Consider the following 25,771-nt stretch of genomic DNA (forward strand, 5'->3'; position numbering starts at 1 on the left):
ATGTTAATGACGATAAATGACGTATGTCGAAATTCAGCGAACATTTCGGTCAAGCGGCAATAGCATCAATGAGTCTGGAAGCATCCATTATACTATGCATGCAGACAAAAAAAAAGGCAGAAACTAATAAGGATCTCAACATAAACGTGCCAAATGGCGGAGCAGGCATAGCGTCGAGCTCTCATGCTTTAATGCGGCTGTCGCAAATGTACGTACTGCACGTACAAAGCGAACGTGTTAGGCACACGTTGATAACAGCACATCAGAGGGAAGCAATGAATTCGCGATGACAATAGTTGCTCACTTAGAGTGCAAGAGGCGTGTGCCCAGCAGGTAAGAAGCAAAGCAAAAAGAAGACATTACATTAAAACAAGAAAAAAATGATAAAAGAAATATTACGAAGTGTCACTCAGTAAAATGTCATACACGAAAGGTCTTTTCCCAGTGTTCGTACATAAAAGCAGGCAGCGCGAAAACGGAGAAGAGAGTATGCGTAGAGTAATAGTAGTATAGGACGCCACGAAGCTGCATTGTCCACAGAAAATACTTCCGACAGAAAAATTCGCATGCGAGGTGCATGCGCCCATTAGCAGGTGTTGCCGGTAACGCCCTTCGAGTATACTAGATTGCACAATCAGGGTTCGCGCGCCGCTAAGAGGGCTCTGCGGTCGCAGTCAGTGGGGGTTCGGGCCACGTGAAGTCCGTGACAAGTCGGTGTTGAGGGCCGCAGTTGAACGCCTTCCGGAAACGTGGCGCCGCCGGCAGGGCAACGTTGCAGGCGGCCATCTGGATAAAACGGCCGGGCAAGATTTGATATCAGTTGGCATGGGACTATATGCAGGAAGACACACTATGTGATTCGCGCCCCGAACTAAGATCGTAAGGGACACACCTATAGCGATATACACGAAAGACAACTTTAGGACATCCCGAAGCAAGACTATACGGCTACGGGAAATATCTATAGGATATGGGCGAGGCACATATGGAGAAAAGAGGGGGGCAGGATGGGTAAGTGGAGGAATAATTAGATAAGGACACATTGCAGATTGAGTTTAACATCCAGAAGGCCCCCTAGGTCTTCTGTAGTTTACGGCGAAGACAGGCGTCGTAGTTAGGATAACGAGAAAATTTTCGGCCACAATTTCGACAGAGAAATTCCCGTCTCGATATGCAGGCGGAGCAACTTTTGTTTGATGAATGCGAGCGTTTTTATATGTACAGTCAGAAATAGGCACTTTTTTTGCACTGTTAAAATATGATCCCTGGGTCATTAGTAGTTCCGCACCGATAAACCAATCAATAGGCCCAAAACAACCTATCTTCAAAGAACTTCACGAATGAGGCAGTGTTCATAAGAATATAGCGCGCGATCTTCAGAAGCACGCAATGTAAATATTCATTTAGACTAATTAAGTGCGGTATCGAAGTGCTGGCGTGACCATGTGTCACGCAGCATGGCGACCTAATCTTCCAAGAAGATAAAATTATCTTACTCACGGATGGTGAGGGCAGCTTTAGACTGCGTGCTGTATGATTTACTCATTGGGAAGTTCTCTTCGTGAACTGCGCATTCGCGATGTATTTAGCGGCATTTTGTCTAGATTTGTTTATGAAAAGCAACTCGTACATTAGCGTTTAGTTTCAGGCAAGGGCATATACGCAGCCAATAAGGGCGAAATCAGGCGCTTTCGTCTGCTGATGCAGAATATGACGCGCTGTCTGCTCTGACTGGCTACAGCCCAGTGAGCCACAACGTCATAGCCTCCGCCCGGCATTACACTAATCTACACGAGCCTGCATGCAGTGTAGGTAAAGATAGCCCTACTGGCACCTGTAATGTCATGGCTGCCATGACGCGTTTTTGTTTGTTGTAGTCGCGTGTGTCGCCAAGAAGCATGATCTTCGATATTTCCTATGGAGGTAACCGTTGCTGGGGTGGAATTAGGACACTGTCTGGAGAGTCCGTCCAACGAATTATGCAAAAGCATAGCCTGGGGGCCTGTTCGAAATCCGCCCATGACACTCCCGATCTGCCGAGCCGTTGATTTCAGCCAATGAGCTTTGTGTATGAAGAAATCTAGGGCAGTCCTGGACAGCCCGGATGACAAGTCGAAGAGGTCCACTGGCCATATGGCAGTCATGTTTTCAGCTTCTGGATTTGCTTCCGGAGCTTGCAAGACACGAATGCATGACCTTAGCGATCGGGCATTTGGGGCTGTTGCTTCGAGAGAGCCGTTGGAGGGAGTGTGATATAGACACCACCTATACTAATTACGATGGCCAAAAGTAGCCAGAAAGTAGCCAAGTCGCCAACCACAATTTTCTTTCGCCAGGAGCACCTAAATGTAGCAAATTTGGCAAGAAGTCGCGAAAACTGGCAACTATGAGCTTAGCTGACGGGGCAGACGCGGACGCGCGCGCCTCCCTGCCTCATGCGTGATGAAGCGTCCGCCACAAGCGAGCGCTGCTGGAAGCGCGCAATTTTTCACGGCAAAGCTGTTAAGGACTACTTTCCCCAGAATCGTGCGCGTGTGTAGACACAAAACTATCATCATCAGCATTGAAAAATGGTGCAAGACCTGGTTAATGTCATTAAATGAAAATAAAACCTCATTAATCTCTTTCAATCGTCGGCATTCTTATGTAGCACCCTCATATCTCTTGGGTAATTCAATAATATCATCTGTGAACTGTTATATATACTTAGGGCTTATTTTAACGCACGATCTTTCACGGTATTCTCACATCGCTAAAATAACTAACGAGTCTAACCGCACCTTAGGCTTTCTCCGGCGACATCTGAAATTTGCCCCTCCTTCGGTAAAAACTCTTGCCTACAAATTTGTGGTGAGGCCCAAACTTGAATACGCATGCTCAGTTTCGGACCTTCATCATACTAATCTTTCTAACATGCTTGAATCCGTTCAAAAGAGCGCAGCCCGATTTATCTTCCATGACTATTCTTCATATTTCATTGCTAGTCTTCATATACTATAGTGCCGCAGCGCTAAAATCTAATGCGAATCTTTCTAGACTAGAAACGAGACGTCAAGTGTCCAGGCTCATTCTATATCACAAGTTTTATCAAGCCCCGATTGGTAACAGCGTCATATCGCGCCGGCTCACCACCATTCATTCCGGACCAATCATTCAAAGTCGGTATACTCCCCGCATGCTCGCACATCATCCACATCAGCATTCGTTTTATCCACGTACGTCGAGAGACTGGAATGATCAGCCTGAAGAAGCGGCGGACCACTCCAGTGCAACTGCGTTCAGGACTGCCATCGAACACATTCTTCTTTGAAGCTGCCCACCACTCATGTAAAACACCTCTCCAGGAGCATTTGAGGAATAAATAAGTAAATAAATAAATAAATAAATAAATAAATAAAAATTTGCTCCAGCGTCGTCTTCTACAGCTGGCTCGTTTTCGCCCCTCGGCGCTACCGCGCGAACGCGCTCGTGCCACTGTTCTCAAGTTAATCATCGTTATTAATTAAACACAAAGACGTGACCAATAATTGAGAACGACTTTAATGAGCCGTCGGGATTGACCCAGTGGTAAACACAGGGGCGCACATTTCAGCTTCGCTGGTTGACCATTTGTACGGATTGCTTGGGCTGACAGATTTTTTTCCTTACTCTTCTTCGGCGCTTGCCCACTGACGGGCGCGCGCCATCCTGACACTTCACTTCCCACTTCTTCGAAATTTCTAATCACATTACCCATCACATGACCTCTCATTACAGTTTTCCAGTCATGCGGTTAGAAGCGGAAGTGACCATGTGTTGATGGGTTGATGCGTTGAAGGACTGAATCGTCCCAAATAACCTAACGCTTAAAAAAAGTTGTTGTGGAAATTAACCTGGAGTCCCACACTGCGACATCTCTCAAAGTTCTTTATTTTTCGGAAACGTAAAAACCCACTGTTTAGTTCTCTCTCAAATTAGTTTTCCACGGGGATCTATTTGAGGCGCTAAAATGCACCCTAAAGAGAAGCACCGAATTTACAGTGACAAAGCATTACTACAAAAGCTCTATCTGAGTCATCTTTGAGGTAACACATGGAATGTCCAAGGGGAAAATGAAGGTCAGGGTTTTATTTTTTGAATTTAAGAGGAAGCTTTAGCTCGGGCCCAACTCCGACGCGGCCTATTCAAATACATGTAAAAGGCAAAAACGTTTTTATGAGATAACCCCTGGACCAATTTCGATGAAATTTGTTGCATTTGAAAGAGAAAGTTAAATTCTAGTGACTGTTGGAAGCGGAATTTCGATTTAGGACTTGAATTTTCTTAAAACGATTTTCAAATATTTGACCGTTTGAAAAAAATAGAAGCACGAAGTTTACAAATTCATAGCTCTGCATCAAGAACTGATATCGCAGTTCTGTAAACGGCATCCATTAGATCATTCAAAGCGGACAAATTCAATATGTCATTTTACATCTTACGTGAATTTGTTACGTTGGTTACAATGGTTTTGCAAAAGTTGTATTTCCGCATGATTAAATTTTTTTATATTCATGTGTAACATATAAATTTTGTCCGCTTTAGACGTACTATTAGATGCAATTCACAGAATTGTATTATCATTTTTAGTGGTTGAGTTACAGAGTTGTAAACTTGATAGTTTCGTTTTTTTGAAAATTTACGATTTTTGCCAATTTTTAATAAAAAATTGACGACCTAACTCAAAAATTCGAAACCAACAGTCACTAGAATTTAAGTTTGTCTTTTAAATGCAACAAACCTCGTCAAATTTGGTGCAGTGGTTGCCGAGAAAAACGAATTCTCCTTTTACATGTATTTAGATAGGAGCACTCGAGCTAAAGCTTCCTCTTAAAGCCTAACGACAGGCTAATTGCGTCAGTGTGACGTCACGACTTTCAATGCAATTCGTATGTGAACTGTCGTGGCTATGTAAATGTTTTTGAAACTTTGTAAGTTGAGTTGCTGACTATTTTTGAATACAACGTGGTTCATTTTTAAAGAAGGAAGTTAACTAGGCGAGAGCAGACGCTGTCAAAATCCATGACGTCATGGGGCAAAACGCCACCGCCCGTCTTGCGTTTTGAGTCTTTTCGGGCTTACCGAACTTCTCACGGTAACAGTGGCTTTTTGGTTCTTAAGGAGGGTCATTAACTAACACACTTCAAATAAGTTCTCTCTATTAATGTATCTTTAAAAAGTTATAGAGACTGCATGAAGCGAAAGTCGTGCAAGAAATCGAATCACAAGCGGCGTCGTTTCGTAAACAGTCGGGCAAGATGCTCACTTTCTTGAGACGCTCACGCTCCTCTGTCCCACACTGCGAGTAGCAGACGAGGTAGAAAAAGAGCCGGTCCAGTTCGAGCTTGGTTTCATCTCCGCCACCTGCCGAGGCGGGGCGCCACTCGGCCATCCACTGAGTGTAACTGGCTGCGTGCACCGCGAAGCTCGCCTGGGCCACCTCGTGGATTTCGTACACGCTGGCATTGGGCAGGGACTCGTTAGCGATTTGCGCGAGCTGACGCCCGTCGCGGTACAGGCCCCTCGCGCCGGGCGAGAACTCCTCTGGTGGAGAGAGCTGCGTGCGAGAGACGTGGAGAGCTAACGTATAACAGACGTGTAGACGTGTAGCAGACGTGTTGCTATATATCCTGCCAAAGGTAGCAGGGTTGCGCGTAGGTCTGCCATCTTGCGCATTTGAGCATCCCCACGATCCGGGAAAGCCACTCCTCCAGACTGCAGGAGAGGCCTTCGGGCCAGCGGCGACGGTGCGCTCTCGCTCGTTTTCACACCACTGCCGATAGCAACACTATAAATAAATCCGCAGCACTTAAGGGCATGTTCTGTTCAGGACACGCTTAAGTTATTGTGTGTTGGCGTTTTGAGCTAATCCGAGACAGCCAATCATAGCTGTCAATATGGCGAAATCGGGCAGCGTTCAGAATAGCAGCCCAGCTGCTAAGAGCATCCAGACGACGTTCCTGTATTTTCTGTCTCTGAATTTCATCATTGTAGTGCTCCGGCCACTGCCCCCGACCCCCTCCAAAAAGGGGGAGAAAGGTAAAAGGGAAGCAGAAAACAAATTGTGTCAACCGACAGGACACGTAGCTTTGCTGCTCACACAGTCGAATGATAAATTCAAAAGTAGTATTCTTAATAGTTCTGTGCAAGTGCTGTAACATGGAGTGCAGGCGACATGGCCGGAAGCTACTATAGACCCCACACTGTTGGAGAATTTTAAAGGAAAACCAGTTCGACTGTGGCCTCAAGCTAGAGGTCGCAAAACATCGACAGTTATCCGTGATGGCTGTAGTTTTACCTGAAACGGACGACCTCGATGACTCATGTCCTGAAAAACATTTTTGCTAAAAAAAGCACGTATACGGAACGCTAAATTGTTTATTTTCATGTGAGTCTTAACTCCCGGCAAAGTATGTCACTGAGCAAATACCAGTTTGCCCAACAAACAGTCACGTTGATACAGAATGTATTCGTTCCTTGAAGTGCTCCTGCTTATACGTAGCAGCGCTTCAATGAAAAAAGACGTCGTGCGTTATTAGCCCCATAATAGTAATCTATGATCGCAAACAACTTATCAAACTTCCAACCTAAAATAAATCTCTACGCCTTCAAGGAATTAGGCTGATCTGCCTTTGACTAGCCGTATAATACTAATTCGTGATCCGACAACATTTTTATAGTGTTACAGCTGATGACATACATGCATACATACATACATACATACATACATACATACATACATACATACATACATACATACATACATACATACATACATACATACATACATACATACATACATACATACATACATACATACATACATACATACATACATACATAACAGCACTTCAAGGAATGAACGCAATCTGTCTTTGACTAGCCCTATCATACTAAACCGGAATCGCAAAATTTTATGTTTTCAACTGATATTAAGTGAATTGAATCTCTGTGGAAGTAATATTTTCATATTTTTCAGCATCATCTAAAAAAATATTTCATTATTGCATAGTGAGTAGTGTAGCCGCCCATGCCGCTACGTTATGATAAGGCATTTGACTGTCTTCTCTTCGCCAATCGATGTTACGGCGTACTAATTCATGCCGACATGTCAAACATGTGGTTATTACGAGGCGACTTCTTTCTTACACCTAACAGTTTCGCTAGATGAAAGGCAGGCTTCCTTGCTTCATCTTAATGTGAGAAGTTTGACGAATCAGTTCAAGTCTCTTGATACGTTGCTGGACTGCCTGAATCATCAGTTCCAATTTTTATGTTTCACTGAAACGTGGTTGTCTGATAAATTTGCTGATGTGCAGTTTTCCCGGTCTAGGAGTACTTTGGCGTCACGAAGTGGCAAGCGACATTGCAATATATGTGCAAAATAACCTCCCTCTTAAGTTATATCCGAATACCCGCTTGTAGATCATCATGAAAAGTTACTGATAAATTGCACCAATTCAACGTTACTTGTACTTTAGAGACCTCATCCTGGTAATATAATGGAGTTTTATGCCTACCTCGAACATATTTTAGATTAGTTGCTCCGTGTTGGCCTCCCCGTCATTGTTACCAGTGCCTTTAACATCAACCTACACTCCCAGGACAGCAATAAGCAACGACTTCTTCCTTTCTTTATTTGTTTATTCTTTATACAGAGATACCCCGCCTTGCCTGGGGGCGTGCAAGCAGGGGGTTACAACTTCGAAAAAAAAAACACAATTTGATTCACACAGCACACTTGGTCACAAGGTAATCGATTCCTCTCTGTTACAGTTTGCGCAAAAAATGAATTAGCATAAAGGTTCGTTCCAGTTCGGTATTCTCGAATTTTAAAGTCATGATCTGTCCTCTTAGATACATAGTGCGGTGGTTTAAAATAAGTGCCTCTATTAATTCCGGTTTTGTTATTATATACGCTGAATAGCAATTTTAGTCGCAGTTTCCTTCGGCGAGACGACGGCGCTTCCCATCCGAGCTCACTTTTCATTGCAGTGCAGCTCTCCTCTGGCTTGCATCGCCCAAGAACGAACCTTGCCGCTCTGTTTTGTATTCTCTCAATTTGGTCGATCAAGGTTTTCTGGCGAGGGTCCCAAACACAACACGCATACTCCAAGATCGGACGCATACTCCAAGATCGACGAACGAATGAAATATAAGCAGTATTTTTAGGGCAAAAGGTAAGATTTCAAATTTCGCTTAGTAAAATTTAGCGCTCTGACAGCATTTGCAACTACATTACTCACATGTGCGTTCCAAGAACAATCTTGGCAAAATTTATTCCTTTGGTTGCCAAAGTGTCATTGACGTACTTACTAGGGTGACGGACACGTGTGAAACCTTGCTGGACCTGTGCTGTACTAATTACGCTGCTGCTCAATCAGATGTTGGCAGATTAACTACAGGAATAAGTGATCATTTCCCCATTAATATGTTTTTTTTACGCCGTACCGTTCACACCATAGCCGCTTCAACGGCCACTGTCCTATCTTACATAGAAAAATATCGGAAGGCAATCGCATTCTTTCGGCAGCTTCTGGAGGAAGTGAAGTGGAACACTTTAATACAAGAGACTGACCCTGTCGTGGGGTATATTTTAAATGCGAAGCATTTCTTGGCGAACATTCGCAACTTTGACTACATCTATCTATCTATCTATCTATCTATCTATCTATCTATCTATCTATCTATCTATCTATCTATCTATCTATCTATCTATCTATCTATCTATCTATCTATCTATCTATCTATCTATCTATCTATCTATCTATCTATCTATCTATCTATCTATCTATCTATCTATCTATCTATCTATCTATCTATCTATCTATCTATCTATCTATCTATCTATCTATCTATCTATCTATCTATCTATCTATCTATCTATCTATCTATCTATCTATCTATCTATCTATCTATCTATCTATCTATCTATCTATCTATCTATCTATCTATCTATCTATCTATCTATCTATCTATCTATCTATCTATCTAGCCGCCTACGTCTTGGTGCTCTCATGGTCGTTTCGTTAACTTGGTATGTACCAAAATTGACATAGTATGACAAGAGCGTATTACGGACATAAATGATAGGTCATGACATGTACATTATGACATGTGTGTCATGTAGGTCATGAAACAGCCTGCCTACGTCTTGGTGCTCTCATGGTCGTATGGTTAACTTGGTAGGCACCCAGCACACTGCTTCGCATAACATTAATTCCCGCCGGGCATGGGATCTGCTGGCTTTTTTTAGAGAAGGTCAAACCATTTTACGAATTAACGTTTCCTCTTGTTGAACTCATAAAGCATAAGAAGTCCAGAAAATCGTCGATTTACGCCTTCCTTATGAAGTGCATAACAGAACGTGATAAGCTGTTCATGTTGTTCGTAAAAACAAAGAACGTACCTTATTTAGAGGAATATAAAAAGGTCAGGAAGAACCTAAATTCCGATCTAAACTGAGCTCGGACCATCTACTATGAAAACAATTTTAAAGCTGTTTGCAATTATTCTAGAAAAATTTGGATATGTGTAAAAAGCTCACATCAACAGAAACGAAAGATGATATTTCGCAACTCATGATATAGGGTATGCATTACTCAGAGACTTACTCATCGCCAAATTTTATGAGCGTTTTTAAACGCCGGGATATTTGACAACCCCGACGCAAGCAACATTGATTTCACATCGTACGTTTCTCGTTCTGCTGTGTTGTCGATATTCCTCCCTCTCATCACTGAATTAAATATTCGTGGCCTCCTGCAGAAAATATGCAATATAATAGCGTATGTGGCATAGACGAAATGAAACCTCAACCTATAAAAGCGATTTCTCATATCACTGTTTGACCACTCTCATTTTGAACTTTAAACCTTGCCCTTGAATGTTTCCTGAAAAAAGCTAAACATCGCAAAAGAGACAGCAATCTTCAAAGTAGGCACCAAAGGTGACTTTGGCAATTATCGGCCGATCTCGCTCTGGCTGATATTCCCAAACGTTTTTGAACAGGCAATTTATTCTAGGTTTTCTAAGATTTTTTCAGCAAACCAACGTAACAACAAAGCAGGAATATGGCTTTCAAAAACAAAAATCTACTGAAGCGGCCTTATTGGAACCAAAACATTATATTCTTGACAACTTCTAGCACAAAGTATTCACTTTAGGCTTGTTCCTTGATTTCCGGAAAGCATTTGACTCGGTAAAGGATGATATATTATTAGACAAACTGTATAAACATGGAATTAGAGGAGTCGCTTTAGATCTGATTAAAGGCATCCTTAGAAATCGCGTTCAATACACTGGTATTGATGATTTCAAATCTAGGATGGGGCATATAACATGCGGCTTTCCTCAGGGGTCGATTCTTGGGCTGGTCCTTTTTTCCTATTTAGGCCAATGGCATCGTAAATGTACCCCACACAGCACATTTAACATTATACGTTAAACACTAGCGCTTTCTTTTTCTGCACAGAATTAAAACCATTGCAAGAGCAAGCTAACGATTGGCTACAGGAACTGTCAAAGTGGCTTGAAATTAATAGTTTACAATTAAACATTAGAAATACAATGCATGTTATATTTACACTTTGTAATAAGGCAGTTGCTGACAAGAATTTTGTTCACTTTCGAAATCATGTAATGCACCGAGTTACATCATGCAAATTTCTTGTACTTTTCAACGAATATCTAGATTGTTCTATGCATACAAATATTGTCCGTGGAAACGCGCCACGGAACACTGTTATTATATTGTCACGTAGTAGTGACGGTGAAGAAGGCAGCGAAACTGTGATTGAGGGAACTAGCGTTTTAGTGGGCGAACTTGTGCCCTCAAAAGCACGCTACACTCACACAACAACGACAGCAGCGAACACAGTGGGCGATCGTCGAAAATCTGCTGAGTGGGTCAAGCGCGTCAGCTTCTATACATGAGCCATCGAAAGTTCCAGAGTAATCGATGCTTCCCGCGTGTATTCCAGAAAGTTCTACACAATTCGCGTCGCGCATGCAATCAGATTACACAAGCTTCGGTGACAACAGATAGCAGCAAGAACCGTCGATAACGTTCGAGAAACTTCCGATAAGTGCGGGCGCGTCCGGCGCTGAGCGATATCCTTTTTCAGACGGTGTAAAGCGGTCACACGGAAAAAAGTATACGTGTCAATATGAAAATTCCGACGTTTAATTCTAGTGTGCTTAAAGAAACAGCTGTATTACACGGTGGTACACTCACACATTCATTACTGTCTGCTTGTGTGGGGAACCACGACAAAGACCAACATGAAAATTATACTTGTGCTCGAAAAAGGACTCTTGCGTATTATTGAAGGCGAATGTCACGCAGCTTCAATCTTTAAAAAAGCAACAAATTATGACTATTGCTAATATACTAAATAAGAAAATAGCTAGTATAATATATAACTAAATGTCTGATACCACCTGGTTCCTTAATGAATACCTTCGGAGAGAAGAGTGCCACGATTTGCGACGTAGGTTTTGTAAAAAGGAAAAGCTGCGCCCGCACTATGGCACCCCAATACGCTGTCGATAAGCGAGAAAAGAATTTCTGGTCACGCCTTGAAAAATAAGTATGCATACCTGCCTATTAACAATTCTGTAGGGATAGACTGGGTAAGCAAATTCTCCCCTTTGCTGTACGGAATTGTCGTTGTCATGTTTTCAAAGTTGCTGATTATGTCCTCTGGTGCTTGCATAGTTACTCTTGAAGTCATCATATCTTGCATATATTGTGTATCCCTGTAGTTATATGTGGCAGTTTTTATGAATTTTTGTTACTTTTTACACTATGAATTTCTGGTATTTTTTTATTTTGCTTTAGTATCCATTGGATGTCTCACCTCTGTGTGTGTTATTCTCATTGAGTGTTGTGCTTATTGGGTAGGCTGGGGCTTTGCCTTTTCGCCAGCGTCCACGGAAAATTTCTGCGTGATTGCCCGAAACAAACGTATCATATGTTTCTATCTGGCGTGACGTACAATGGGACCGACTTGGCTGCGAAGGCTTGCTACGTTTTCAGTTGCTCAGGCAACGAACTACGCTGCCGCCTCCGTAGGGGCAAACATTGGCTACGCTACGTGAAACTGAGTGAGCGCGTTGACATGCTGCGTATACGTCTTGGTGGCACGAAGGCAATGCGCATAAAGCACGAAGAAAACAAGCGGGGAAATGACCGAAAATAAGGCGCAAAGAAGTAATGGTAAAGATAGCGCTACGTCAGTAGATAATCCGCGACACAAATTTTTTTTCACTGTATTCTGGGCGCGGTTCCGTTCCTAGGCTAGTACCGTTGGTCTTAAGGCTTTAAACTATTTATTGCACGCGACAACGAGCTCAAGCTTAACCCGCGACGAAAGAAGTTATAGTTGAAAACTGTAATTAGGACCACCAGGTACGCACCGAAATATTTGACAATTTCGTTTATTATAATTTAGCGAAGAGCTACATTAACGTTGATCTCACGCATTTATCGCGTCGTCACTCGCAACTATAACATTACGTTTACTTGTCACAAAAAATTGCAAAAATAAAGAAAATAATATATGTCCGTATCAACGGTTCCATTAAGAGTGAGGGTGTTATAGCCGTGGGACTAACCAAACTCCGTTTTAACTCATAAGGGCGCTAAAGTGTTTCGTCTGTCTAGCATACGAGGTCTCAAGAGCTTCGTCGGGCATGGAAACAATAGATAGAAAAGCAGAGTATCATATTCTCCTTGGCTGACATTGCGAAATTCCGGCCATCCACAACCAGCTGAAGCCACTAAAGTCTCCACGTTGTGAATGCCGCCTAGCGCACAGCTGAAGTAAGAAAACAAGGAAGATATTGCACGGATGCGTTCATCTACCATCGTTATTCACTAAAGTGCCGTCCTCTAATAAACAATGAGCGTGAATCGCCCACATAAAAACACGAGCGCCGAGGCCTGCGATACCTCTGACGTGCACTACTGCAGTGTTTCTGAGCAGTACTGAACATATATGTTCACGTGCTACTGATTTCGATTCCCCTCATATTAAGCTCTAAGCTCCAGTGCGCACGGTTCGTATTGCGCTGGAAGCTCGCTTGAACTAAGCGGAAAGGAGACAGCGAGAGAAGAACAGACGTTTGGACCGCTCGGTGATAGTCGGGGCTTGTCTTTGCTTAACCCTCCCCAATATTAATTCTGTGTTGCCGACCGTATATGTACGAGCGGTTCGATTTTCCATTCGAAAATACTGCGCGCGATTCCTCTAACAATATCGGCGACCAGGTCTCCCGCTTAGGTGGCTGGGTAAGTAAGTTCGAGCAATATTTTTTTACCTACAGGGCACGCAAAACGTTTTAACGGCACTAGCAGTAAGCCTATCGAGATTTGAACTTATGGAGTCTCGCAATGCTGCGTTCTTTAGCCATAAATAATGATATTGTTGCATGCGATTCGACGCGGGATTTGGTACCCAAAGAGAATGGGTAATTTATCATGCTATATTAAGTGCAAGTTTTCATTCCCTTTACTAGATACTGAAGCTTGTTCTCGTGGCACGAAATGGTACTCACTTGAAAACGGCTGCTGAAAAACAGGGTAAACCGAATTAAGGTGGCCAGCTGCACAGAGATGATTGTTCCAGAAAGTGCCGAAAGGACTGTTGCTGGTTGCCAAGTCCCATAGAGCGGTGCAGCTGCTAAAAAGTATTCTACCGACGCTTCCCGGATCGTCAACAGACGGTACTGTCGGTTTTTTATGATTCCCGGTACGTGGTAGGTACTGTGCTTTGGTCGGCGCAGAGATCGCGTGAAGAACGTGGCCGTCGCCATGGCAGCTCTGCGGTACAGCTCGAAGAAAGTAGGCACGTCGGGCTCGGCAGGAAGGTAGGCGTACATGTCGTCGAGCATTCGCCACGTGCTGGTCATGTTGAAAGCGTTCAGTGCAATATGCTGCAATATGGTGGCCACATTCTTCTCTTCCGACTCGCCGTAGTTTCGCAGACATGAGCTCAAAGAGCGCGTGGATAACCGAGCGATGCTCCTCAAGGGTTTAATATCATCAGCCGCGCTTCTATGGAGGTGGAACTTGACTAGTGGCATAACAGCCTCCAGGGCTTCGAAACACTTGAAGCAACGGTAGATGGATTCGGCGTTTTTGTGCCCCATGTCGGCAAGCATGCTCGAAGTCAAGTAGCCGGACGCAAATGGCGACAGCATCCACACGGCGTATGCGCCCAGGAACAGATTGAAGCGTTCCTGGTGCACGCTTTCGCTCAGGTACATGTTGTCAAGGTTGTGGAAGAACTTGGGCTGAAGGTTAATTATCTCGTCCTCGGGCCAGAGCTGCGACTCATCAGGAAGGTATCCGTTCAGTGCCCTGCGCAGGTCTGGGTCGGTGAGACTGTGGAACTCTGGCAGCCGGTACTCGCCAAAGAAACGGTTCGCAAGGTCGCTGAGGTCCGCGTGCGCCTGCAGCACGTGATGTATCATGACGGAGTACGACTGGCCTTCGCCGCCGATGACCTCAGCGCCACGCCTGAGGTGCTGGCTCTCTTTCCCCCTGGCGGTGAGCACGTCCATATCGTGAACCCAGTCCTTGAAACTTGGATCGAGCGTCATGTATATGGTGTTCTCCAACGGTCGCAGCGGATGGCGGCCGATGTAGACCGCCCAGAAGAGGGGCATGCCAAAATGCAGCGAGGCCCGCACGAAGATGTCTAAAAGCTGCGGACGCGTTGCGGCAGACCGGTGTGGCCACGAAAGTCCCAGCTCGTGGAGGAAGGTCTTGAGACTCGACGCACTCCGTTGCTCCACCTGGGAAATGGTAGGCAGACGCTCATTGAAGGTCCGTTTTGTCACACACTTTCCGCGACGCTGCCGCTTCGGCAGGTTAAAAAGAAATGTTGGTTAAATCCAGGTCGTACCGCTCACCGCTCTCTTTAGAGCAAACACGTGCTTTGTAGATACATGCTGTCTCTCCTTTCTCTGGAACGCGACTACGGGCCACTGTACTTTTATTGCCGAATTGCGAGCCGAATACGGGTCACCAAACAGTACCGCCTTATGTGGTAGTGCACTAAGGCCTGAATCCGAGATAGTTGGCAAGGCAACAGCTCTGTAGGGAACAGTGCCAGAGACGAAACAAGCGAGTGGGAAAACCAACGATGTTCTCTTCAAAGCAGTGCCTAAAGTCAGGGGAGCCCTGGGGGGGGGGGGGGTCCGACCTCCTCTCCGTTGTTTAACATCATGGCCCCCCTCGCCGGTCAAGTGTAGCAGTGTGGCACTTACACCCTTAGCACGGTAATGTTTAAGTTTACCTTTAGTTGAAAGTAACCTATAACATAAAGGCTACTAGATTACTAAGACAACTTGATATCTTTTGTTTTTGTCCAACCAGCGCAACGGCTAGAGGTTACATGTGTCAAAGCAGGTATTTTAAAGGTTACTGCAACGCCAAATGTCTCGTAACCTTTACACTGTAATTTATGAAAAAGTAATGCGTGGCTGAGGGGACCTATTGAATGGATTGGAAGTTTTCTGATTATTGTGTCGTATTGCCATCCAGATATGATCTTTTTAGCCAAAACGAACATGTAAAGTAAGGTGTGCGGCCGCGGGGTGGAGGCAGATTGGATTAAATTAAGATATTATTGTAGCCAATCGGAATGTTTGCTTTCGCAATGTAAAAAAAAAAATCTTGCAGGAGCGCATGCTCAAGTCAACCAGCAGCAATTCAGTGGTCAGTGATCTATACTGGATACGTGCCATTCTAATGTAAAAGCAAGCGACATAAACAATGAACATACATCGGAGAATATGGCGGCAAACGATGTTGTGGCATAAGATATAACTACGGTTCAGTGAACACCCTGCTACCACTGCAGGCATCTTAGGCTGTGGTATAAAGCCTACCTGCACGAAAACTAAACGCGGATGTATTATGCTGATTGACTATACATTTGTACCCAAAAATATTTTTATTTACTTGAGTATCAATGCTTCCTTTAGTCAAGTTTGTTATATCTTCTCCTGAAACACGACACCCTTTGATAGCAGGACGCACACTGAAGGGCGCACGCGGGCGCAAGCTCCGGCACTGTAAAAGCACTACGACCGACAGAATAAAAGCGTCGAGCAGGCCCGATAACTATTCTGCAGGGGAGAAAATGCTTTGTAGTAAGACTTACTGTACACTGCCACGGAATGTAATGTGTCACTGAGTTTTCTCTTTTTTGTTTGGATTAATAACTCATAAGAGGGGTGGTTCCTAAATTGCAGCAAATGTCGAGCTGGTTAGAGAATGCCAGACACGCGTCAGTTTTGCCCGCTCACTAACACGGGAGGAAGGCGCCGCTACATTCACATGACAGCGGGCGACAGCCGCTCCGGTAAGGTCTTATAAAGAGATGAACGGGTGCTCACGGTATGCGGCCACAGTGGCGGCCGGCCAAATGAGCAGGGATAAAATATGCAAATACAAACGAACAGCGACATCATTAAACTGTAGAATATTAGAATCTTGATATGTGGTTATGTGACACTTTGATGTAGCTGTAGGTTGATTATTATCTTTAGTTGCGCCCTATATATGGATGCCATAACCAAACGTGCTGCAGGTTCAACCGAACAGGGACGGAGTCATATCCCTTCTGCGTTGCGTAGCTCTCGAAAAGCATGCCGGGAAGAGTATTGCCGGTGCGGTCTTTTTGTGAAACGGTCGTGTCGCGCTTTGTGTCATCGCTATAACCCCGTTATAACGCTCTCCGATTTGGTGGCGTGTGCTTGCCAAGCCTGTTTGTGTGTCTGAGTCGCTCGTGACACGTGGTACAGTTACCAAAAAGACTCCTAAAGTTGCGCGAGCCGCTGAAAAGAAGTCATGCCGCCACGGAGTAGCCAAATGTTCGGCGTGCAGCGTGCATGGCCGCTGCAAGGAGACGCATTGCCGATGGACAATGGGAAGAGTTCTTGGCTTACGTGAGAGTGGTGAGGATCGCGTATGTTGTGACTGCCGTACCGAATGCTGAAGACAGCAATGTTTTTTACTAACGTTCGAGTATATGGTGCACTTTTGTGCGTGCGCACAACATTAGACCTCATGCACGGAACGGGTGTTTTGTGCTCATATGCTCATACGTTTACAAATGAGGTCTAAACTATCCTTAATTAAAGATTAATAAGTGTAATTCAGTTTGTAATCATTTGATATTGCGTTTTTACTGTTAAACTGTCATATTGTTGCGGTGTGGTTTTTTGCATTGCAGTGGAGTACGCACTGACTTGGGAATTAATTTGCATTGATGAGTTTGAATTGAGTAATATTTTAAAATTAATTATTCTTGAATTTCTATTGTAGCCGCAATTTCCTAGACAGAGCATATTCAAAATTTGCGCGTTTATTTACTGTTGGGCGGCAATACCTTACCTGTTTGTGGTTTATTTATGCTTCTTTCATTACAGGTTAATAGCTGTTTGCAGTGCGACTTAAACAAGTAAGTATAAGATTATAAGATTACTATTGTAACCTTGTAGGCGCCACTGCTCAGCTAGGACATGATTGTGCTCTCAACAAGGATGAGATCGTCTTCCTTATGATAGTCTAAAACTGATATGTATTTGTATTTAGACATATCGTACACGAACCTTAAACATTCATGTCTATTTGCATCATTCCTGGTGCTGCTTTATAAACGTGCGCTGCCACGCAGAGCTGTGCTCGAAGGTCTTTTTGTTATTGCTGCATGGCCCTGAAGAGACAAAAATAAAATGAAATGAACAGTGCAAGGCAAGATGTATTTTTGCTTGTAAAGCGAAAACTTTCAGCTACCTTGTCTTGTATATGCAAATAAAGTGATCATGACATTTTCGTTAAATGTTTTGTGTCAGCTTCTCTTCTCACAGCTGCTACACACATAATTTCCATAATGTGCTTGTTGCCGCCTCATATCTCCATAAATTTCGTTTTGGTACAGTCAATGTTGCATGGAGTGCCAGATTTCCATATGGGCCTTCGACTTGTGCAAAGTATAATTATTAGAAATCTTGCTATAATGTGTTGATGGCATCATACTGTTTGCAGAAAGCTTTCTTTCAAGATGAACCGCAGCAAAGACATATGTTATCGGCCCAACGTTTATACAGTGCATTCAACTCGACAAAAGCAGCACACTGTGTTTCACCAATTATTCTGTGTTTTCCACGTTTAATCCTCAAATTACCAAGCATATGTGCCAGCTTTTTTCAAAAAGTACAACTTTTTTGACATATCGTGCCTTCTATACTGATTGCAGCAAGTTGCCTTGTGTAAATGACCTGCGCTGAAAAAATAGCAAGGCGCCATAGGTTACTTATACGCTATGATCGGGACTGTCCTTGAACACTAAAAATAGAGAATTCGAGTTGAAATGTTGATTTCTGCTGAACAAGTTTACAGTGATCGCAACAGAATTTCCGCAACATTCGTTAGTACAAATATTACCAATGCTTGACGGATTATCGTGTAAATAACCACTCGTGATTAACGGCAGAGCTGTTCAATCAGCACTTCACATCCAGTTGCTGGAAGCATTCTGCCGCAGAATAGTCCGAAAACACATACTGCAAACATGCCATAAAATTTACTGCTGTTCCAGTTGAGATATTTATGTAGAGAATGTTGCGACAGGGTGTGCAGAAGCATTAATTGAAACAGCAACGCACTTCATTACAGATGCTGACTTCCAATTTCTGGAAACTCGTGCCAGGCACAATTTATGGCAAGTTGGTATGCTTTCAGTACTGGCTGCCTTCAATATGCTATGACATGTCCCTTAAAAAAATGAAAAAAAAGCTAATTAGTAAAATTTTGTCCCGAAATAATTGTATTGTCTATCGCGCAAGTTTGATTTCTGTCGCCGCCATGAAGCTTCCACAGTAGTGAAATGTCATTTTGCCTTAAGACCTGCATGTTTAATAATTTTACAGAACCATGTCGAAGAACCTTGGACATAGCCCCTCCGGGCATTTTTATCAACTTTTTTGCGATATTTCGTATGGGCATAGAATCTTGCACGTCTTCACTCGCGCATCCTTCAGCGCTTGCCCATGAATTTTGTGCGTGGCTTCCTCGACCGTCCATTGCACTTCACTGCAGTGCACCAACGTAACTCATTGAGCAACGCTTTAAAAAAATGGTATTGCAGAAGCTCAGCCAAACTTCAAGAACATTCCGTCAGCTACGTCGAAATGATAATCGTTTTCTGATAACACACACTTTTGCGGCACTTAGTCGTAGTTTCGACTATGTGCCTTAAATGCCCATATGTTCAGGAGACTATCCACCTGATTCTGCTAAGTTGAAGGGGTTCAAATGCGGCCGATGTTCTGAAATATATGGTTTATGTATTGCTGCTCACCGAGTTAGGCTAGTGCATTGCGGTAAAGGTTCGACGGATGACCGAAGGGTCAGTTGTCTTATATTCATGGGCATGCGCAGAATGACGCGCAGGTGAAGAGTTGCAAGACTGCACTTAACGAAAGGTTACAATACAAAAAGACTACGTGTAGTTATACTAAAATTTGCTATATGCCTTTTAATCTATAGGTGCACGAAATTGGGAGAATATGCCACTGTATTAAAAGTTTTTTAAGTAACGGTTACAATTTTATTTCTAGGTGCACAAATATGCCACTTCATTAAAGGTTACTTGAGTAAAAGTTGACAACTTAGCCACAATTAGCAAAAGACTGGGGTAGTTGAAGTATGGGAGAGGCCTTTGCCCTGCAGTGGGCGTAGCCAGGCTGTTGATGAGTATGATGATCAGTAAAAGCTGCTATGTAACTTTTATTCATAAGTGCACTAATTTGTGAGAATATGACCGTTTAATTAATTTTACCGTGCTAAGAGTGTATTCGATAGGCGCTGGAGGTGATTTTGTTACCAGCAGTGCGTTGTGCAGGGCAATTCTAACTCTCAAATTATTCGATAAATGATATTAATCGTAGTTAATCAGTTGATACGGCATGAGCAGAAAACAGGTATTGTCGTACTGCTGCATGCATTTCCCCGAGTCACTGATCATGACGGTCACCACCGTTGTTCGACTAAAATTCTCGTCACAGCATACAGTTTCCTGAGCCACCTGAGCGTAAAGCTACCTACTTGTGAATGACTGAACGTTCACCTTGGTTTCTTGGTTTATTTAGGTTACCAGTTAATTTTTATTCATTTATTGTGCATTATGAGTATTGTGTTATACCAAAGACGCATGCAATCTGTCCACTTTTGCAGGCGAGTAGGTGCGAAACGTTTCGCCAGGTGGTCCTGCCTTCACCAGAGTTATCTATCTATCTATCTATCTATCTATCTATCTATCTATCTATCTATCTATCTATCTATCTATCTATCTATCTATCTATCTATCTATCTATCTATCTATCTATCTATCTATCTATATATATATACATATATATATATATATATATATATATATATATAGTGACACCCATGACTGCATTGGGGAAATCATTTATAGTTATTCATTGAATTAAAGAAATGATAACATTCCCAGGGTGTATTGTAGTAATAAACATAAATACCCCACAATGTGGCAGGAAAAATGGCGCCGCGGTAGCTCAATTGTCATTTGGTGAGAGCATCGCACACGTAATGCAACGACGTGGGTTCGTATCCCTCCTGCGGCCATTGTCTTTTCGTCAACTGTCAGTTCCAGTTAATTATTTCTCTAATTCAATGAAGAACTGCAGATAATTTCGCATATGGTGTCCTTGGTGCCATTCTTTGCAGGATTCTTAAAAAAATATCCTTTTCAGCATATAAATAATAAAAATCGGCCTCCTCGGTTTCCTGTCGGCTCCTCATATACATGTATCCGTCAGCTGCACTTCGCTCACTCAAGGAGGGATGACGTATAATGTGCGAGCTCCCGAACAAAACTCTGTAATGTGGTTAACGCGGTTTAAATCATGGATCCGGGGCTTCAAAGAGGTGCGACGTGTTGATGAGGCCTTTATCTCGCATTTACCGCTGAATCGCCGCTGAATTCTCTCACGCGTGGCCCATTTCCTACATTTCTTCAGATAACGTCACGGAGTCCTAAGCGTAATGTTTAGCGAAATTTTAACATTTCTTCTATGATTCGCAGCGTTGCAAATAATTACTGAACCATTGTTTTGTTCATATATTCATGGATTATACGAGACTCTTCGTACGTTTCTCCGGCGTCATCGGTGAGCTAAGCTAGGCACCGTGCCTACTTTTGGTGACATAGGGGCCAGGTTATGAGTGATTGATGTTCAGGTAAAGTTCAATGCAGGTGGGTTTGTTACGGTCTTCGCAATAAATTACGTACGGTTTAAATCGTGCATCCGGGACTTCAAAGACGTGCGAAGTAATGCCTCAGCATTACGTCGCACCTCTGAATTCAACTCTAGAGGAAAAGCTCCACATAGTGCCCATGCAATGAAATCGGTAAGTCCTCTGGATCATTAATTGAGTTTTAAGAGCGGCACAGAATTCAACTCGTTGCACTGGCAGAAGTACAAATGCCACAGAGCTTTAAAGTTAGCGAAAATGAAGGGAGCATCACAGCCAATGTTCTGGCGAAGTGATATGTGTGCTAATTAAATACTGTCTTGTAAAAAAGTTTTTCTTAACACGTGCTCGCAAGCGGTATTAGCAAGAAAGGCATCAAACGGCCAAGTCATATGCAGGCAATTTTTTGAAGTATGTGGTTCAATTGAAGGCAACTGAACTTCCTAATTCAACTTCTCGAAAGGAACTGTTTCGTCGTAACTTGGGTTGTAATTCTACGATGGCCGCACGAGTACGCTGTTCATTTTTCAATATGTTCTATAACTTCTTCTCTGAAGCGGGAGCCTTTATATCAATACAATAACTAATGGTTAATTTTTTTTGTGGTAATGACTCATAATGAAAACACTGATTTGACCAAGAGGACAGTCAACAATACCGAGTAAGTTGTAATTGCGTAACGCACATCCATCGTTTAATGCTAGGTGCAAGCAAACCGAAATGCCCTGTACATTCACATGCTAAAAAAATTGTGGGCTTTATTGATGCCAGACTGCACAGTGTGCCTTGTGACTGATGCCGTAGTGGGCGGTTTCAAATTAATTTCAACCCTCCAGGATTTATTTAACGTGCCACCAATGCATGGTACACGAGGATTTCGCATTTCCAGAGGCTCTTCCAAAGGCGAAACCTATTGCAATTTTTAATATTTTCTGTTATCCGTTAAATTCGAAGATCTTGTACCTGCTGACTCCCACCCTACTGAAATCCCCAAAGATAGGATTTTAGCATTTATAAATAAAACGAAATCATAAAGTGGCAAACAGCTATGGCAACTTTTATTGACTTAGATATTCGCTAAACATAGAGGCCTCCTCCAAGGGGTGACGCAGCTTGCGTATTCTTCGTCATTGAGGTAATATAACCAACTCTAGAGGAAAAGCTCCACATAGTGCGCGTGCATTGAAATCGGTAATTGCAAGGGCGCGGCCATGTTGTTACCATGTGTAGGCACGCAGGAGCAGGTGACGAGATGCGACTAAGACGAGACGCGCTATCGACGCGATCAAGGGCCTGCCTCAATAGGGAGGCGCAGTTTAGTTCGGGTACCTGCATACGCATTCTTTACGCATAACTTCCGAGATAGGGTGCGCGCCGCCCGATCTGAGGTAGCAACATGGCGGCGTCTTGGCGACTGCCGCTTTATCGCCCAGCATTTCCTCTAGAATTGGTATGCCATCTTCGCGCTACCGTTATCCGCTGAATTTAACGGACTATTACAGAGAGCGACACCCGTCGTGACTTGCGTTTTCTTCAATATCCGCTATATTTAGCGGGTCAATTAAAAGGGTGAAACAGGAAGTCTCTTGCGCGATCTCTCTCTACTCACTCGGCTGATGCAGCGCAACATGAAGCGCGCAGCTTTTCCTCTCGTCTTCTTAGACAGGACGGGAACCCTCTCGAGTAGCATGGCCTTGATGACACTCCGGCTGAAGGCCACGCTGTACTTGTCCAGTGGCGTGGTATAATAAGACTCCTTGCTGTCCCAGCCGCTGCAGACGTGACTGAGAGTAGAAAGCGAAGAAAAAAGAAAAGAAAAAAGAAGCACGATTGGTGGCAGCCTTTAAGTGTTTGGCAGCGTTCTGCTGCTGAGCGACAGTTTCGATTGTCGGCCACTGCGGAGGCTACAGTCTGAAGAAAGAGTAAAAGGAAAAACACCCGTGTACCCTGTTTCACCCCAAATATTCAAGATGAATCGAGAGCTTCCTACTGCAACGTGTATTACAGCCTGTGGGCTGCTTTAGGACGTTAAAGCTGGAAGTTGATGTTATGAACAATATTATAATATTATAATTTAAAAGTGAAAGCTAAATTCTGCCAAATTTAGTTTAATGTTATATATTTTAACTCTGGGAATAAAAGGAGGCGGGGGAGAAGGTATCTCTTCACAAATAGGTAATTCCACGCTTTTGTTCTCAAACTGCAACAGTGTTGGAATGAAAAACGCTGGTCCTATCAAGGTCGCATCGCCAAATTCCCCAGCTTATGCCCTTAGCTTATACTGGGCTACATACAAGTGATGTGTAACTCGGTAATGTGCCAGAAGTGCGGCCTTTTCCACCTCAACTTCCAATGAGGACGTTACGAGCCTTACACTCATCGTTGCTGCATGTGACTATTTTACTACATATGGCCCGGTGGAATTGCGACCAGCGGATGGGCCTGACCTAACAGATTCTCGGGGTTTTAGGTGCCAACAACATATGATTACGAGGCACGCGACAGTGGGAGACTCCGGATTAGCGTTTGCCACCTGGGAATCTCTAACGCACACCTAAATTTCAGCAATTTTTGCATGTCTCCCCCATCGAGAAGCGGTCATCGCGGCCGGCATCGAATGTGCGGCTTAGAGCACACAGCACCAAGCCATAGCAGCCGGCTTACCGTGGCGCGTAGTTGAGACGCTCACGAGAAACTTTTTTTATATCAGGAAGCGAACCTTGCTTAAAGCTTCCCTAGAAGGCCAATGCGTGAGAGCTATCGGAATAATTACTCCAAGGCCCAGCTCTGTTTTGAAGGGGTAGGGCACAGGTTTAGGACGAAGGCGCCAAATAAAACAACGGACGAAGAAAGACGACACGGGACAACCACGTAGGAGCTTTCGTCGTAGTGATGCGTAGCCAATTCGCCCACCAGCACGTGCTCACGGCATAGAACCGCAGACACCGTATAACATTAGCGCAGCATGACAAATCCTGGCCGTTCGTACTGGAAAACATATACGGCTCTCTAATCATCTATTGCGCCGACTGGACGACGCTGGCGGTGTATATGCGCAAATCAAAACGACTCGGGCTGGAGGCATCACTGGCTAAAGTGTTTTTTTACGAGAAGAGGGCTCGCGCGCACCTGCAGATGTTCGCTCTAACCGCTACCGCACGAAACGGCGCAAGACGTGATGGGCATAAAATTGCATCAGTCATGACGTCACTGCCTCGGCTTAGGAGCGTGACTGGACGTTCGTTGTCACATTAAATACGTTTTCTTTATATTTATGTTCTTGCATTTGGATGACCCATATATAAAGGTAAACGGTGTTATAATGTTTGCCATAACATAATTTGCCAGTAAAACTGAGTAAAACCTCTGGAACATAGAATGCATAGATGAACATTGACCTGGCTTTAATTGGTGCGAAGAAAGTCGAGTCATCGCGCCAAGCAAGGCGAGCTCGTCCGTCGTGCGAAGCGTTTGGCTTAGAGACATAATGTCCCACAACGACGCTCGGCGCCTGCCACGTGTGTCCACGCGATGTGTGCGTCGTTGCAAAGACAAGACGTTTTTTTGGGGAAGCACTGACTATAGCCCAAGAACACAACCTCCTGAAGAGGGCGTTGCCTCACCCGTAAAAGTCGTCGCACGGATGAACGCTGTGGTTGAGAGACGTCTTCAGGTCGTGTTCGAGGGAGAAGCACCCGCGCTGGCAGTAGTTGACACGCGCCAGGAAGACGGCGGGTGCGGTGAACAGCGTCGATGATATGGCCACGGCGATGCCCAGCACGAACGACGCGTAGCGTATCCAGCAGCCCGCGTGCGACGTGTCCTCCTCGGGGTTCCACAAGCCCTGAATGTGCGGCACGACGGACTCGACTTGACTCGCCTGCAGCCGGCGGAGTCTCTCGGCTTCCCGTATCTCGCGTTCCATAGCGGCCAACTGTCCGGTGCTGCGTTGGGTCCACACGGAGTGCGAACATAACGGCAAGCGACTGGAATTCATGATGCGCGGAGGCCAACTCCTGTAGTCACTCGCAAACAAAACAAAATAGTGCGAGGGAGCCGAGACAACGGGCGACCGAATCACTTGCTCTTCCAACTTCTTCTGTGGGCGTGTCCTTGCGCCTTCCACGCGCCGCGTTAATGACGGTGGTGACAAAGAAGAGGACGGTGATATCCATACTTTGGCATGCACCCACAACGGGAGATTGACCAAGTGTGAGGCGTCACATTTAACATAAAGAATAAATCTGTAGGAGGCAATAAAAGGTAAAATTAAAGAAACGAAAGAAAATGCAAGATTGCATGAAGATCAGTGAAATAAAGCTTAGTTCATAAATTAGTTCACTGGACAACACGGTTAAGCCCTAACATGCTCGATAATTTTGTTTTACAGGCGCATGCTGCACATGCGAAATCCTGAAGCACGACAGCCATTATTTGGCTGTACTAGTGGTAATA

General features: G+C 44.1%; 1 protein-coding gene across 1 annotated transcript; it reads right to left on the reverse strand.

Moving 5' to 3' along the window:
• LOC142586866 (uncharacterized) lies at positions 1 to 25,292 on the reverse strand. Its single transcript, XM_075697738.1, has 5 exons — positions 24,940 to 25,292; positions 22,926 to 23,100; positions 13,579 to 14,820; positions 5,285 to 5,575; positions 1 to 786 (listed from the first exon to the last, which is right to left on the reverse strand). The coding sequence occupies exons 1-5, from the start codon at positions 25,239 to 25,241 to the stop codon at positions 652 to 654; spliced, it is 2,145 nt and encodes a 714-aa protein (XP_075553853.1). The 5' UTR covers positions 25,242 to 25,292; the 3' UTR covers positions 1 to 651.
• Positions 25,293 to 25,771: the final 479 nt, after the last annotated feature.

The sequence above is a fragment of the Dermacentor variabilis genome, chromosome 7, assembly GCF_050947875.1.
Source record: "Dermacentor variabilis isolate Ectoservices chromosome 7, ASM5094787v1, whole genome shotgun sequence".
Taxonomy (NCBI): domain Eukaryota; kingdom Metazoa; phylum Arthropoda; class Arachnida; order Ixodida; family Ixodidae; genus Dermacentor; species Dermacentor variabilis.